The sequence below is a fragment of the Colias philodice genome, chromosome 6 (genome assembly GCF_061535455.1).
Source record: "Colias philodice isolate Cphi_HAF_F1 chromosome 6, ilColPhil1 Martin Lab GWU primary, whole genome shotgun sequence".
Taxonomy (NCBI): Eukaryota; Metazoa; Arthropoda; class Insecta; order Lepidoptera; family Pieridae; genus Colias; species Colias philodice.
In genome coordinates, this window is record NC_143091.1 from 1,324,055 (window position 1) to 1,336,056 (window position 12,002).

At 33.4% G+C, this 12,002-nt stretch overlaps 3 protein-coding genes and 1 non-coding gene across 4 annotated transcripts; 3 read left to right on the forward strand and 1 right to left on the reverse strand.

Moving 5' to 3' along the window:
- The first annotated feature begins 326 nt into the window (after positions 1-326).
- LOC149487463 (5S ribosomal RNA) lies at positions 327-445 on the forward strand. Its single transcript, XR_016315812.1, has one exon. It is a non-coding gene; the product is annotated as a 5S ribosomal RNA (ribosomal RNA).
- Positions 446-634: 189 nt separating this feature from the next.
- LOC149487464 (uncharacterized) lies at positions 635-1,708 on the forward strand. The gene is made up of 2 exons (XM_089695841.1): positions 635-969; positions 1,163-1,708. Exons 1-2 carry the CDS (start codon positions 909-911, stop codon positions 1,549-1,551), a joined length of 450 nt encoding a protein of 149 aa, XP_089551967.1. The 5' UTR covers positions 635-908; the 3' UTR covers positions 1,552-1,708.
- Positions 1,709-5,394: 3,686 nt separating this feature from the next.
- Positions 5,395-6,634, forward strand: LOC149487465 (uncharacterized). Its single transcript, XM_089695842.1, has 2 exons — positions 5,395-5,496; positions 6,243-6,634. Exons 1-2 carry the CDS (start codon positions 5,436-5,438, stop codon positions 6,557-6,559), a joined length of 378 nt encoding a protein of 125 aa, XP_089551968.1. The 5' UTR covers positions 5,395-5,435; the 3' UTR covers positions 6,560-6,634.
- Positions 6,635-10,233: 3,599 nt separating this feature from the next.
- Positions 10,234-11,138, reverse strand: LOC149487466 (uncharacterized). Its single transcript, XM_089695843.1, has 2 exons — positions 11,065-11,138; positions 10,234-10,736 (listed from the first exon to the last, which is right to left on the reverse strand). Exons 1-2 carry the CDS (start codon positions 11,123-11,125, stop codon positions 10,384-10,386), a joined length of 414 nt encoding a protein of 137 aa, XP_089551969.1. The 5' UTR covers positions 11,126-11,138; the 3' UTR covers positions 10,234-10,383.
- Positions 11,139-12,002: the final 864 nt, after the last annotated feature.

Genomic DNA, 12,002 nt, shown 5'->3' on the forward strand with positions numbered 1-12,002 from the left:
TAGGTTCGTCTTAAAAATTGATAAGGAAAGTTTGCATATTATAAAATCAATTTTACTCTATAATAAAGAGTGTAAACCAGTCTGTGAAGTACCTAGATTCTTTATCCCTCATCTCGTAAGTAATTTTTTTCATGGAATATAGTAAAACACCTCTTTTTAATATTTTTCTTTACCATTACATCACTACAACTACAAAGTATGAAATGAAGTCGCTTTTATTTGTCTGAATTACGAGGAAGGTTACTATATACTTTTAATATTAAAGTAAAAAAATATTGTTATCATGTAGCTTACCATTTATATAAAGTAATTTCGTTATGCCTATCGCCAACGTCCATACCACGTTGAATACACCGGTTCTCGTCCGATCACCGAAGTTAAGCAACGTCGGGCGCGGTCAGTACTTGGATGGGTGACCGCCTGGGAACACCGCGTGATGTTGGCTTTTTGCATTTTGTTTCATTTTTCGATTTGAGTTTTTATTTTTGTTTAATTTTGATTTAATAAGTTGGAATAAGTTCTTAGTAACCTAAAAACTGAAATAATAATAACTTGAGGACTAGTTTCTCAAAAGTTAAGTGCCGTCTTCAGTCTTCTTTTTTAAATATTATTGACCGCTTTAAATATGTACGTAAAAAGTTTTTAATAATTTAAAAGCAATGTAAACTTGTACTAAAGTATAATCCTTCATGATAACAACAGGAGCAATACCAATTAATTTATATGGGTTTTTTTATCAATCCACGCGCATCATCGGGTATTTACTACTTATATTGAAGAAATACATAAGGTGTGATATAACAATAATCACACAGGTGTTAATAGAAGTATTGTTGCTTTTATATAAATAAACATGTCATATTGCCGTCAGTACAATTTTCAGCGTTGAGAATAAGCCAGACAGAAAAATGGCCCGTCTTTTAATATTTTGCTCGTTTTTCATCGTTATTTTTAGTATAGCAAATGCAGGTAACTTTTTTCTAAGACATATCACATAGGTACTATAATTTGTCGACTTCAATATTGATCGATTCAATATTTTCAATATTAAGTAACTATATATTTTTTTAGAATACTAACACAAAATAATGATAGATTTTTGTTTTGATAAATTATTTATATTATGCTTAGCAAATATCTACGTAAAATGTTTTTATTTCAGCAAATCGAGTCGAGCGGTCGCCTCAGTTCGCGCAATCAAATGCATTAGCAATAGGGGGTGGGTTTGGCGGACCATTCGGACACAGTTTCTATCCACATAGACCACCGCCTTTCTTTGGACATGGGTTTTATCCACCCCCTCCTCCACCTCCACCTCCTCCACCGCCTTTTGGGGGTGGATTTTACCCACCTCCACCACCTCCACCGCATTTTGGGGGTGGTTTTTACCCGCCTCCACCGCCTTATAGTGGTTTTGGTAACGGCTTCTATCCGCCTTCACATGGACATGGCCAAGGAAGTGGTTTCGGAGGAGGCTTGAGCATAGCAAAGAGTGTTAGTATCAGTACAGGAGGTGTGGCTCAAGCTAGCTCGAATGCTGTGGGCAAATGAATAATGATCTGTTTTGTATAGACTGGTATATTATTGTAAATGAAATGATGAGGATTGGATTGTTGTGCGTTCCATTAAAATATAGAATGTAAGATAATTAATATAAGTTTGTGTTTTGTTAATTTGATGTTTCAATGTGTTGTGTTTTATGAATAAATTGTTGCAACCCTACTTGTTGTTTATTTTTGATGAAATCGTTTTGAAATATTATCTGAACTGAAACATAAATACCTATTACAACTGAATTTATGAACCTACTTATTTGTATAAAAATATGCTTATTGTATTGTAAATTGTTATACTTACTAAACACGAAAACAGAAATGAACATAAAAGCTGTGCGATAGAGAAATAGGGAAAATAGAGCCATTGAAATTCATAGTACCTAAGTATTATATAGAGGGCCATTTAAACCCTTTTTGCCTCTGACACAAACGCAATGAATGTTGTTATTATTTATTTATTTATATAAGGCACAGTTACAGGATATAATCCAAAAACATTTACATCAACTTACTAAATGAATCAATATTAAAATTACAACTCAATTAAAACTGCACACAACATTTAAATCATTACAATAACATAAAAAGTGAATACAGTACATACCATCATTCTCCACTCTGTAGAGATAAATTTTCATGTTTGGAAAGGCGTAGTCACACGTTACATATAATGAAAATTTATCTCTACATAGTGGAATATTGCATACTTCAGAATAGTACCTATTGTATGACATAATGATGACATAAAAAATCAAGATCTTGGAACTAGCCCTGACATAAGAGATCTAGGAGTGATACATGACCCAAAACTCATGTTTGATAAACATATCGATTATATTCTAGCTAAAGCTTCTAAAGCTTTAGGCTTTATAATGAGAATTTCGTCAGATTTTAAAAAGGCGAAAACGTTTAAAATTCTGTTTTGTGCTTACGTACGTAGCATTCTAGAATATGCGTCGCCAATATGGAATCCGCGATACGATAAATATATAACTAGAATTGAACGAATACAGATGAAATTTTTGAAATTCCTATGTTACCGATTACACGTCCCGTACAAATCTGAGGATTATTACGAGGTCTGCAGCAAATTTCACTTCCTACCCCTAACATATCGCCGGGAGATTTCTGATATTTTATTACTTTTAGGCATTACATCCAATAAAATAGACTGCCCAGAACTACTAGCCAAAATTTCTTTATACACACCCTCAATTTTATCTCGTAAATATAATCCTATCTTTACTTCCGCAGTCAACACTAACTATCGTCAAAACTCGTTTATTCTACGCGTAAGCAATAATTTTAACAAGCTATCAAAACAGTTCGACTTTGACTTATTCTGCAGCAGTTCTTACTCCATTAAGCGTCAGTTAGCTAATGAGTTCTTCCGTCAGTTTGGTGGTCAAGTTGATATGTAATTTGATTAGTGTTATGCTGGCCATACACCATACTTCCTATCGTCCAATCGGCATGACGCTGTAGCTTGATCCAATCTGCAGTTTGTCCATAGAGACCACACACACAACGTTTGAATTGTCCAATCGGCAGCAACGTTCAGTTGAAGCCATGGCGTCACCGGTGACAGACGTCGATGTTTTAGCCGTTTAGGGCGTTTTATTCGTAAAAATGAAACAAAAAAAGGATTATATGCCGGGAAGATTGTTGTTATATATATGTGCCTATTTAATGAGAAGTACCCAATGTGTTAAGTAATCTGGTACTTCATCTATCTCCCAAACAAATCTTATCCAAATCCGTAACCGTAGACATCTAAACATCCATATACTTTCATTTTTATCGACCAAGCGAGCGAAGCGCCTATGCTTCAGCTTGGACGAAAAATCTTGACCAGACTGAAGTGACGATCGCATACCGCCATACACGGTCCAATCGACATGATCCAATCGCCATAATCAAGCCAAAAGAATCGAATTTCGATTGTTCCGTCAAGTATAACTATCATGCCAAATAATGCCAATCCACTCCCACACATGGTCAGTTCTAACTGATCCAATCGGTAGCGTCAAGCCGAATGGACGATAGGAAGTATGGTGTATGGCCACCATTACAATAGCATTGGTTTTAACTTTTAAGCATTTGATTCGTGTACGTAATCGCTCACATTTGTAATTGTTATATACTAACATTATTCTAGCCGTGAGAATCTGTAAATGGCTTATTGTAAGTATTATATTATGTGACTATCTTTAAGGATACAGCTGTAGATTCTCCTAAAATATAAATAAATAAATAAATAAATAAATAATTGTCAATTTACAACGAAGGCATCTTAGTAGAGTCTACTGTGTCCATTTACTTGCAACTACATTAGCAACTTTGTTCAGTTCAGTATTCTGAAAATATTGTTTTATACTTTTTCACCGCCGTTTTTTGTCGTAGTTGGGTTTTAGTTTTTTACTTTTTATTATTAATATAAAAAATAATGGCTAATGAGTAATTTCCACTATTTACATAGTGAGCTACTTTACATTTTAAAGGTAGAAACTACATTATTGTGCAATATGTAAGTAATTCCTGCTATAAGGCTTCCTTTGACTTCTGATGTGATCGATTATTTATGAGAAATTTTAGTAATGAGTGCTATGTTTAGCATTAATCTATACTAATATTATAAAGCTGAAGAGTTTGTTTGTTTGAACGCGCTAATCTCGGGAACTATCTACAGGTCCGATTTGAAAAATTCTTTCGATGTTAGATAGCCCATTTATCGAGGAAGGTTAGGCTATATATCATCACGCTACGACCAACAGGAGTGGAGCCACGGGGGTGAAACCGCGCGGAGCAGCTAGTCAATAATACAGTTTTTAGAGCTTGCTCTTTAGGTATATCTACCATGAAATGAATTTCATAACAAAATTCTTGATGACAACTGACAACACTGAGAATTGAGAAAATTATGGTGAAAATGTATAGTTCAAATATATACGGATAATATTACTCAGAAATTTATCAGAGGTAATCCCCGTGTATTTCTCTATATTTAACTAAAACCGCAGCGTCAATAAACTTTAATAGCCAAGTACTTATTTGTTATGATTTAAATTCCAGTGGGTTCCGTAAGATATTATTTTTGTTTCCTTCTCTACTCTTCTCTCTATATTTTGTTATAATGTTTTTAAATACATATTGTTGAAACCTAATTAAAAAGGAAGGTTTTGCATAACTTTACAGAACTATCAAAAATATAGTAATACCTTTATTCCGACGAATTTCTGAATAAATAGAAAAGTAGTAACTTATGTTTAAAAAGTTATTTTTCAACCATTTTCAAGACACGAACCCCACAGTACTAAATATTTTCTTTATATTCATAAATCTTTGATTGATACTGGTATGATTAAAAATACTTTTCTAAAACACAAAATTATGCTCGATAAAAGAAACACTGAACCCTAAAAGTCGCCTGGAAACAAACTTAACGAAAACAAACACAAACAGACTGCCAAAATTCGCATCATTACACCAGTATAACTTGACCCCTCCTTAACATACTTACCTTAACATAACTAGATGTGCCCTGCGGTTTTACCGGCATTAGGTACTCCTATCCTATTGGTTTTAGTGTGATGGTATCCAACCTATAGCCTTCCTTGATAAATGGACTATCTAACAGTGAAATCATTTTTCAAATCAGACTCGTAGTTACAGAGATTAGCAGCCAAGCGAACAAACAAACTTTTTAATATTAGTATAGATTGAGCTTGAGCGGTGTCGTCTTACACTGGCCAATAATATAAATTGTGATGATGTGGAATCTATACTAATATACACATAGCTGTTAAGTGGACGTATTGTAGTGATTACATATAAATTGAGGCATCATGTTCCTTGCGTTAGTGACAGTGTGATAACAAAATGAGTCGGTTAAATTTAATCTGTGTCTTGATTTTGGTAGTCCTTGGAATAAGCCATGCAGGTACTTTTTAATTGATTTTAATAAATACAAATTGGGATAGAGTTGGTATCCAGAATCCAGACTGTACAATAGATATTTACATTTAGATATTATCTATTCAATAATAATGTTTCTACAGCCTAAATAATACACGTCTCCATTTCTATTCGCCTTTAGGCATAGTGTTTACGAAATACGAATAGACAAGACTCATGATATTGTGTTAGTAATTTATGCATCTGTATTTGTAAAACCATTTTTTGTGTAAATTATTCTGATATACATATCCATGTATACTTAATTAGACAGCATGTAGAGCTATCACTTATAATGTTCACATGGTCTTACGTCATAATCAATTATGCTCGGGTAATAAAAACAACTTAAAAATAATATTATCACATTATTTACATAGAATTTAAATAGTTCTTATCAACTGGGATATAAACGTCAATACGTTTCTATATTTAGATGCAAATTTTATAATTTTAATTTTTAAGTTGACGTAGTGAACTACAAAGATTTTCCAATTTGTTGGTGTCTGAAGGTTTATGATCTTGATAAATACTCTGAAATCTCATCTAGATCTCATTTAAACCAAAATAATACATACAATGTGCCTGTGTGTACACGAAATTCTAGTTATCTTGGCAACAAACCATTTTCAAATCCACCTATATAGATACTTTTAGATGTAAATATCTACTTTATAAATCTCATTCAGTTGAATTACTCTTGAACAAGTTAACACTTTGTTATCTTTACAGCTCGGATAGCCAGATCTCCACAGTTTGGAGGGGCCAGTGCGAGCGCCCAGGCAGGAGCTTTTGGTGGGAACAGATTTAACCCCGGCCCACCTCGTCCCGGTTTTGGCCAAGGCGGTTTTGGACAAGGCGGTTTTGGACAAGGCGGTTTCGGACAAGGCGGTTTCGGACAACGCGGTTTCGGTCAAGGTGGTTTCGGCCGTCCCGGTTTCAACCGTCCAGGAGGTGGTCCGTCCATTAGCATTTCGAAGAGTGTCAGCATTAGTGCAGGAAGAGGTGGTGCGCAGTCGAGCTCCAGTGCTAACTCCTTTGGCAAATGATCAAATTGATGTATAAGACTGTAAAACCGTCCGAATTTGTGATCTTTTTGTTTTTAAATAAATAATTACCTCCTACGTTGTGTTTTTTTACTTGCAATATATGAGACGTAGGTACACAATTACGATTACTTCCTGACTATTTCACACATAAAACATTTAGAACAAAATTTGACGAAACTATGTCTAAATATGTATAAATGTATTTTTTGTAATTATGTGTAATCGAATGACTCGAATATATGTATATAGAGACTTGATCAATAATCAAGATAAAAATTATTAATATTAATAAATGCATTATTTAAAAAAAATATACAAGGCTCAAAGTTTAAGAAAAGGGCTTTTGTGAATTACCCAAATGAGGATTCAACTAACATTTAAAATATCTGTTACGTAGATTTTTCTTTTTTTTTCAATTATGTGTGAGTGTGACGGTGTACGGTAAGAAAAAAAGACGTGTGGCACTTGGGGACTGCCGCGGTAAAACCTCCAAGCCATACCTCCGCGCCCATCGGAGTGGGGAGCGTGAGGTTTTTCGCTAAGCAATTTCTGGATTCGGTCCCCGCGCTCAAGGCCCGCGATAGAAGCTATACAATAGTTTATTAATGCAAAAGATTATTACAGGAATGAAGGTAAACACGACTGAAGGATAATTACCAAATGAGTTCTTGCAGATCATCGATTAAACCTGAAACTATAATCGCTTCCACATAGGTGATACAAGAATCAGCTCACAACATTTAATTCACAATCTAAGTGAAAATATATGCACTATCTACCCAAGTAACCACTTTCCTGTTAATTTTGATAAAAAAAACAAATAGCTGAATTTGCTGCTGAATTTAAAAAAATTTCTAGATATTTTATTTTCATCATGGTGGCTGTCATTTAGAAGTACTTACCTAGTAACTCAAGGAGAGACTTCCTAAATACAAATAACAATTATTTTAAAAATAATACCAAATAAAAACCTTAAGTACGCTTTTATTACGTTTTATCGTTTTAATTTCAGTACCTAATACATATTAATCTAACATTGTTGTTGTATAAAATGGAAGAATACTTAAACTTATATTTCAGTTGCAGCCAAGTGTTAATAAAATGGCGCGTTTTAAATTAATTTGCTTAATATGTTTGGTGATTTTGGGACTTGCTCTTGCAGGTGATAGTAGGTAATAATGAGATATTTTGATATAAATTTTGTGTTTTTCTCATTTGAAATACGAGTAAATATTATATAAATAGCTTTCCACCCGCGGCATCGCCCGCGCAGTCAAAGAAAAACCCGCATAGTTCCCGTTCCCGTGGAATTTCTGGGATAAAACCTATCCTATGTCCTTTCTCGGGTATCAAAATATCTCTATACCAAATTTCATGCAAATTGGTTCAGTAGTTAAGGCGTGATTGAGTAACAGACAGACAGACAGTTACTTATTACTTAAGCATTTATAATATTAGTATGGATTAGCAACAGTTCTCAGTTTAACGAATGCCTTGATTTTTTGCTGTTTTGTTGTTCTTTCTTATGTTTGTTTATTTCCAGTCCCCACTTGGCCCGACGATTAGAATTCAAGAAGTTTTCTAAATTTTTAAACTTGTTCTTAATTTCCATAACTTATTTTTCGTAACTTATTTTTACTTATTTTAACTTATTTTTTTATTCTGATTTTGATTTCTGAAGACCTTTCTATAAAATATTAAAGAGAGAATAATATTCTAATAATATACATATGCCGATGTAATTACCTCGTAAGTTGTGGCGAGATCATACAAACCCTGCTCATAAAAAGTAAATTTATCAATGTGACGAAAGATTTTATTTCCAAGTTCCAGTTTCATCAACTGCTCAAATGTGTCAATTAATTTATGTTATGTAACGTGTAACTATTTGTATCAATTCGTTGTAGGTGTGCGATTACCCCGATTACCTCAATTTGGTGGTAGACCGGGTGGTTCTGGTTTTGGGCAAAGAGGTTCCGGCCAAGGAAGTTTTGGAAGTGGCGGTTTCGGGCAAAGTAGCTCTAGGGGAGGCTTTGGAGGCTTCGGAAAAGACACTTTCGGCAACGGCAGTTTCGGATTAGGTGGTCTTGGAAAATAAATAGCAATGGTGGTTTTGAAGGAGTGGATAATTTGAAAAGCTCACAAAAAATGTATTTATAACATAACAGTTTCGATTGACTTTATTGATTTCATTATTTAAACGGTCTAAAAATAATTGTGTAATATGTGAGAAAATTATTTAATAAACGTGTAAAAGATAAAATGTTTTTTTTTTAATCAAGTAGGTACCTTTGACCTTATTAACCTATGGTTACATTTAAATCGATTATTTTTGAACGTATCTCGTTTGAAACCTGTTGTTACAAAGTCATTTTGTGTGAGTTAATAATTTCAATTTCTTAAAATAAGGAGTACAACCCTCATGTAAATATATTTGATTTATTAAAAGTTTTAAGAAATACTTTCTTCAGTTTGCCTTTTTTTAACTGGGTTACAAATAAAAGAAACACCGTCTTTTTTATGTCGACCGGTATGAGGTTCTTGTTAATGGAGAGCCATATCTCAGAGGAGATACAAAAATAAAAATAATTTGGAAAATCCAAAAGTGCACGCCTCATAATTTTTTTTTAATAAATATTTATTAATTATTATTTTTGTTTATTTAATAACAATTAAACCACATCGAGGGTTCTATTCCTGAGCATACTCAAGCGTAAGAGAAAAAAAAGACTCGATTAGTAAAGTATTTCGGTCGCTATCGTGTTAACAAGAAAAAGGATCCGCACATACAGACACACGGACGTCCAAGACAGAACTTTTTTAAACTGTTTTTTAACTAGTTTAAATAACAAAAATGACATCAAAAATATCATGAACGTTAAAAATAGTGTTTTTTCTTAATATGTGTGTGTATGTATTATCTTACAAGTGCAATGTATGATACATAAAGACATTTTAAGTTTGAAAAATCAGATGTTTTGCGCGAAGTGACAGTAGTACCCACCTCAACGCTTCGCTTATGAGGCGTGCAATACTACAAATAATATTTCAAGTTCAATTCTTATTAGAAGTGCATAATTATAATGAAAAGGTGACCTACATTTGTTTATTTATATAATTTGCTAAATATTTCAAGGATTTGTACAAATTAATACCGCGAAATCCCACAGAATTGAAAAGCAAACATATAAATGGGTATTTGTTATGACGTCATCCACAACGTCTGAATGCATTATAATTGAACTGTACTTGAAAATCATTTACATAGAACACCCTCGCCTATGAAATTAGCACATCTTACAATACAATGTTTATAATTTAGATTTATATATATGAGAATGAACAAAAAAATATATAAAATATTGTGTTACCCAAATGATATAAAACTGTTTATAACAGAACAATTGGGTTTTTTTGTTGGTAAATTCGAAGTTTTTGATAATAATATTAGTTTTTGTAACATTTATTAAAATGTATCTACAAAATTACATTATAAATTACAAATAATTATAAATAATCAGAGGAGATCAGATTTCAAATAAAACTCTGTTAGTTTTTCATTTTCTGTCTTTGTTTCAGATTATAAAAATACATAGGTGCTAAATTTTATACATGGTAGGTTCAAAGGTTCTTAGGTAAATACTTTAATAAATAAAAAGCTTTAAACATTTTATACATTTATTAAATAACATTAGTATCACATAAAAACATATTAACGTAGTTTAAAAAATAAATAAAATATACTGTATCTGTTAGCCGAGTACATCATTAAATCAATCATCTCAATCGAAACCGTTATGTAGTTCTCTCATAAATCACTCAATTTATCCTCCGAAACCCCGTCCAAAACCACCTTGGCCAAAACCGTTTTGCCCGAAACCACCGTTGCCAAAGCCACCTTGTCCAAAGCCCCTTTGCCCGAAGCCACCTTGTCCACGACCTTGTCCGAAACCACCTTGTCCAAAACCTCGTTGTCCGAATCCACCTTGTCCAAACCCGCCGTTCCCGAAACCACCTTGTCCAAAGCCGCCATTGCCAAAACCACCTTGCCCAAACCTGCCATTGCCGAAACTACCTTGGCCGAAACCGCCTTGGCTGGAACCGCCTTGGCCGAAACCACCTTGGCCAAAACCTCCTGGTCTACCACCAAATTGAGGAGATCGAGGTAATCGTACACCTGTAACGAAGTAATATTTATATACCTCGTAGTAATTATTACACGAAATAATTTAGACACACGAATTAGGATAGTTGGGAAACTTAGCTAACATTGATAAACGGATTGAATCGTTAATTTAAAGTCATTTAAATCTTCACTAGATCTGTCATATATCTGTATCTATTTTATTCACATCTTTTTTGATAATTTATAGGTAGGTCTAATAACATGAGATAAGATTATTAAGAACAGTGAATTGCGAAGCTGTGCTTATTAATATCACTTCCAACTAAGGCAAAACTCCAAAAGCATCAATAATTCGATAACATCTTATTAATAGTATCACCTGCAAGAGCAAGTCCCAAAATCACCAAAAATGTTAAACAAATTAAGTTAAAACGCGCCATTTTTAGTAACACTTGGCGGCGACTGACATATAAGTTGAAATATTCTCTCGTTTTATACAATAACAACGTTATTAGAGTAGTGTGTATTGCTTGAACAAATATTACTAGAATTGAGACAAAATAAGAGCGTTGGTAATGTCCATAGAAATCTAAATAACAAGACACATAGAAGTGCTGTAATGTCATAATTCGTATGAAAACCGCTGTCGCCAAAATCAACACATTCAAACCGAAAGCTAAACAGTACACACAAGTAAACTATGCCTTTTATTGGACAGCTTGATTTTAGTGAAAACTAACTTATCTATTAAATTAAGCTTTTGAATATGTATCCTAACGCACGAATTTACGGTTTATTTTAGAATAACATCCCTAAGTATATGAGACTTTTTGCTCCAATACGAACAAACGTGATAATAAGAAGGGTCGACTGTGTCATTCATTGTTATTTCGATTACTATGGTGACACTCGTAATACTTGTAAATATTCTATAATTTTAAGGAAAAACGGCATTATTTCTAAAAAAAAATATTTTCCGATGAAACATTATTCCTTTATAAGTATAATTACAACTTGTGGAAGAATTTCCGCAATGGGAATTGCTGAAACACACCATGTATACACTCATACGTCTCCAGAGCAACTGAACAGTGACGAATGCACTGGTGATGTGCAAATCACCTGAGTGGCGACAAGGTCACGCACGCTTACGACTTCTAGTGTCTTGTTATTTAGATTTCTATGGTAATGTCTTTATTTTGATTCTTTGATTATAATTTTAAGGTTAGAAAAGGTTAAAAAAAAATAATTAGAACTATTCCTGTATAGCGCGGATAAAGTCATGGGCGTCACTAGTCCTTACTAATTTATTATTAT

Coding starts and splice junctions, on each gene's coding strand:
- LOC149487466 (XM_089695843.1), bottom strand. CDS start 11,125: ATGGCGCGTTTTAACTTAATTTGTTTAACATTTTTGGTGATTTTGGGA. Junction 10,737..11,064: donor TTTGGGACTTGCTCTTGCAG/GTGATACTATTA, acceptor ACTTCGTTACAG/GTGTACGATTACCTCGATCT.
- LOC149487465 (XM_089695842.1), top strand. CDS start 5,436: ATGAGTCGGTTAAATTTAATCTGTGTCTTGATTTTGGTAGTCCTTGGA. Junction 5,497..6,242: donor CCTTGGAATAAGCCATGCAG/GTACTTTTTAAT, acceptor TTATCTTTACAG/CTCGGATAGCCAGATCTCCA.
- LOC149487464 (XM_089695841.1), top strand. CDS start 909: ATGGCCCGTCTTTTAATATTTTGCTCGTTTTTCATCGTTATTTTTAGT. Junction 970..1,162: donor TTTTAGTATAGCAAATGCAG/GTAACTTTTTTC, acceptor TTTTTATTTCAG/CAAATCGAGTCGAGCGGTCG.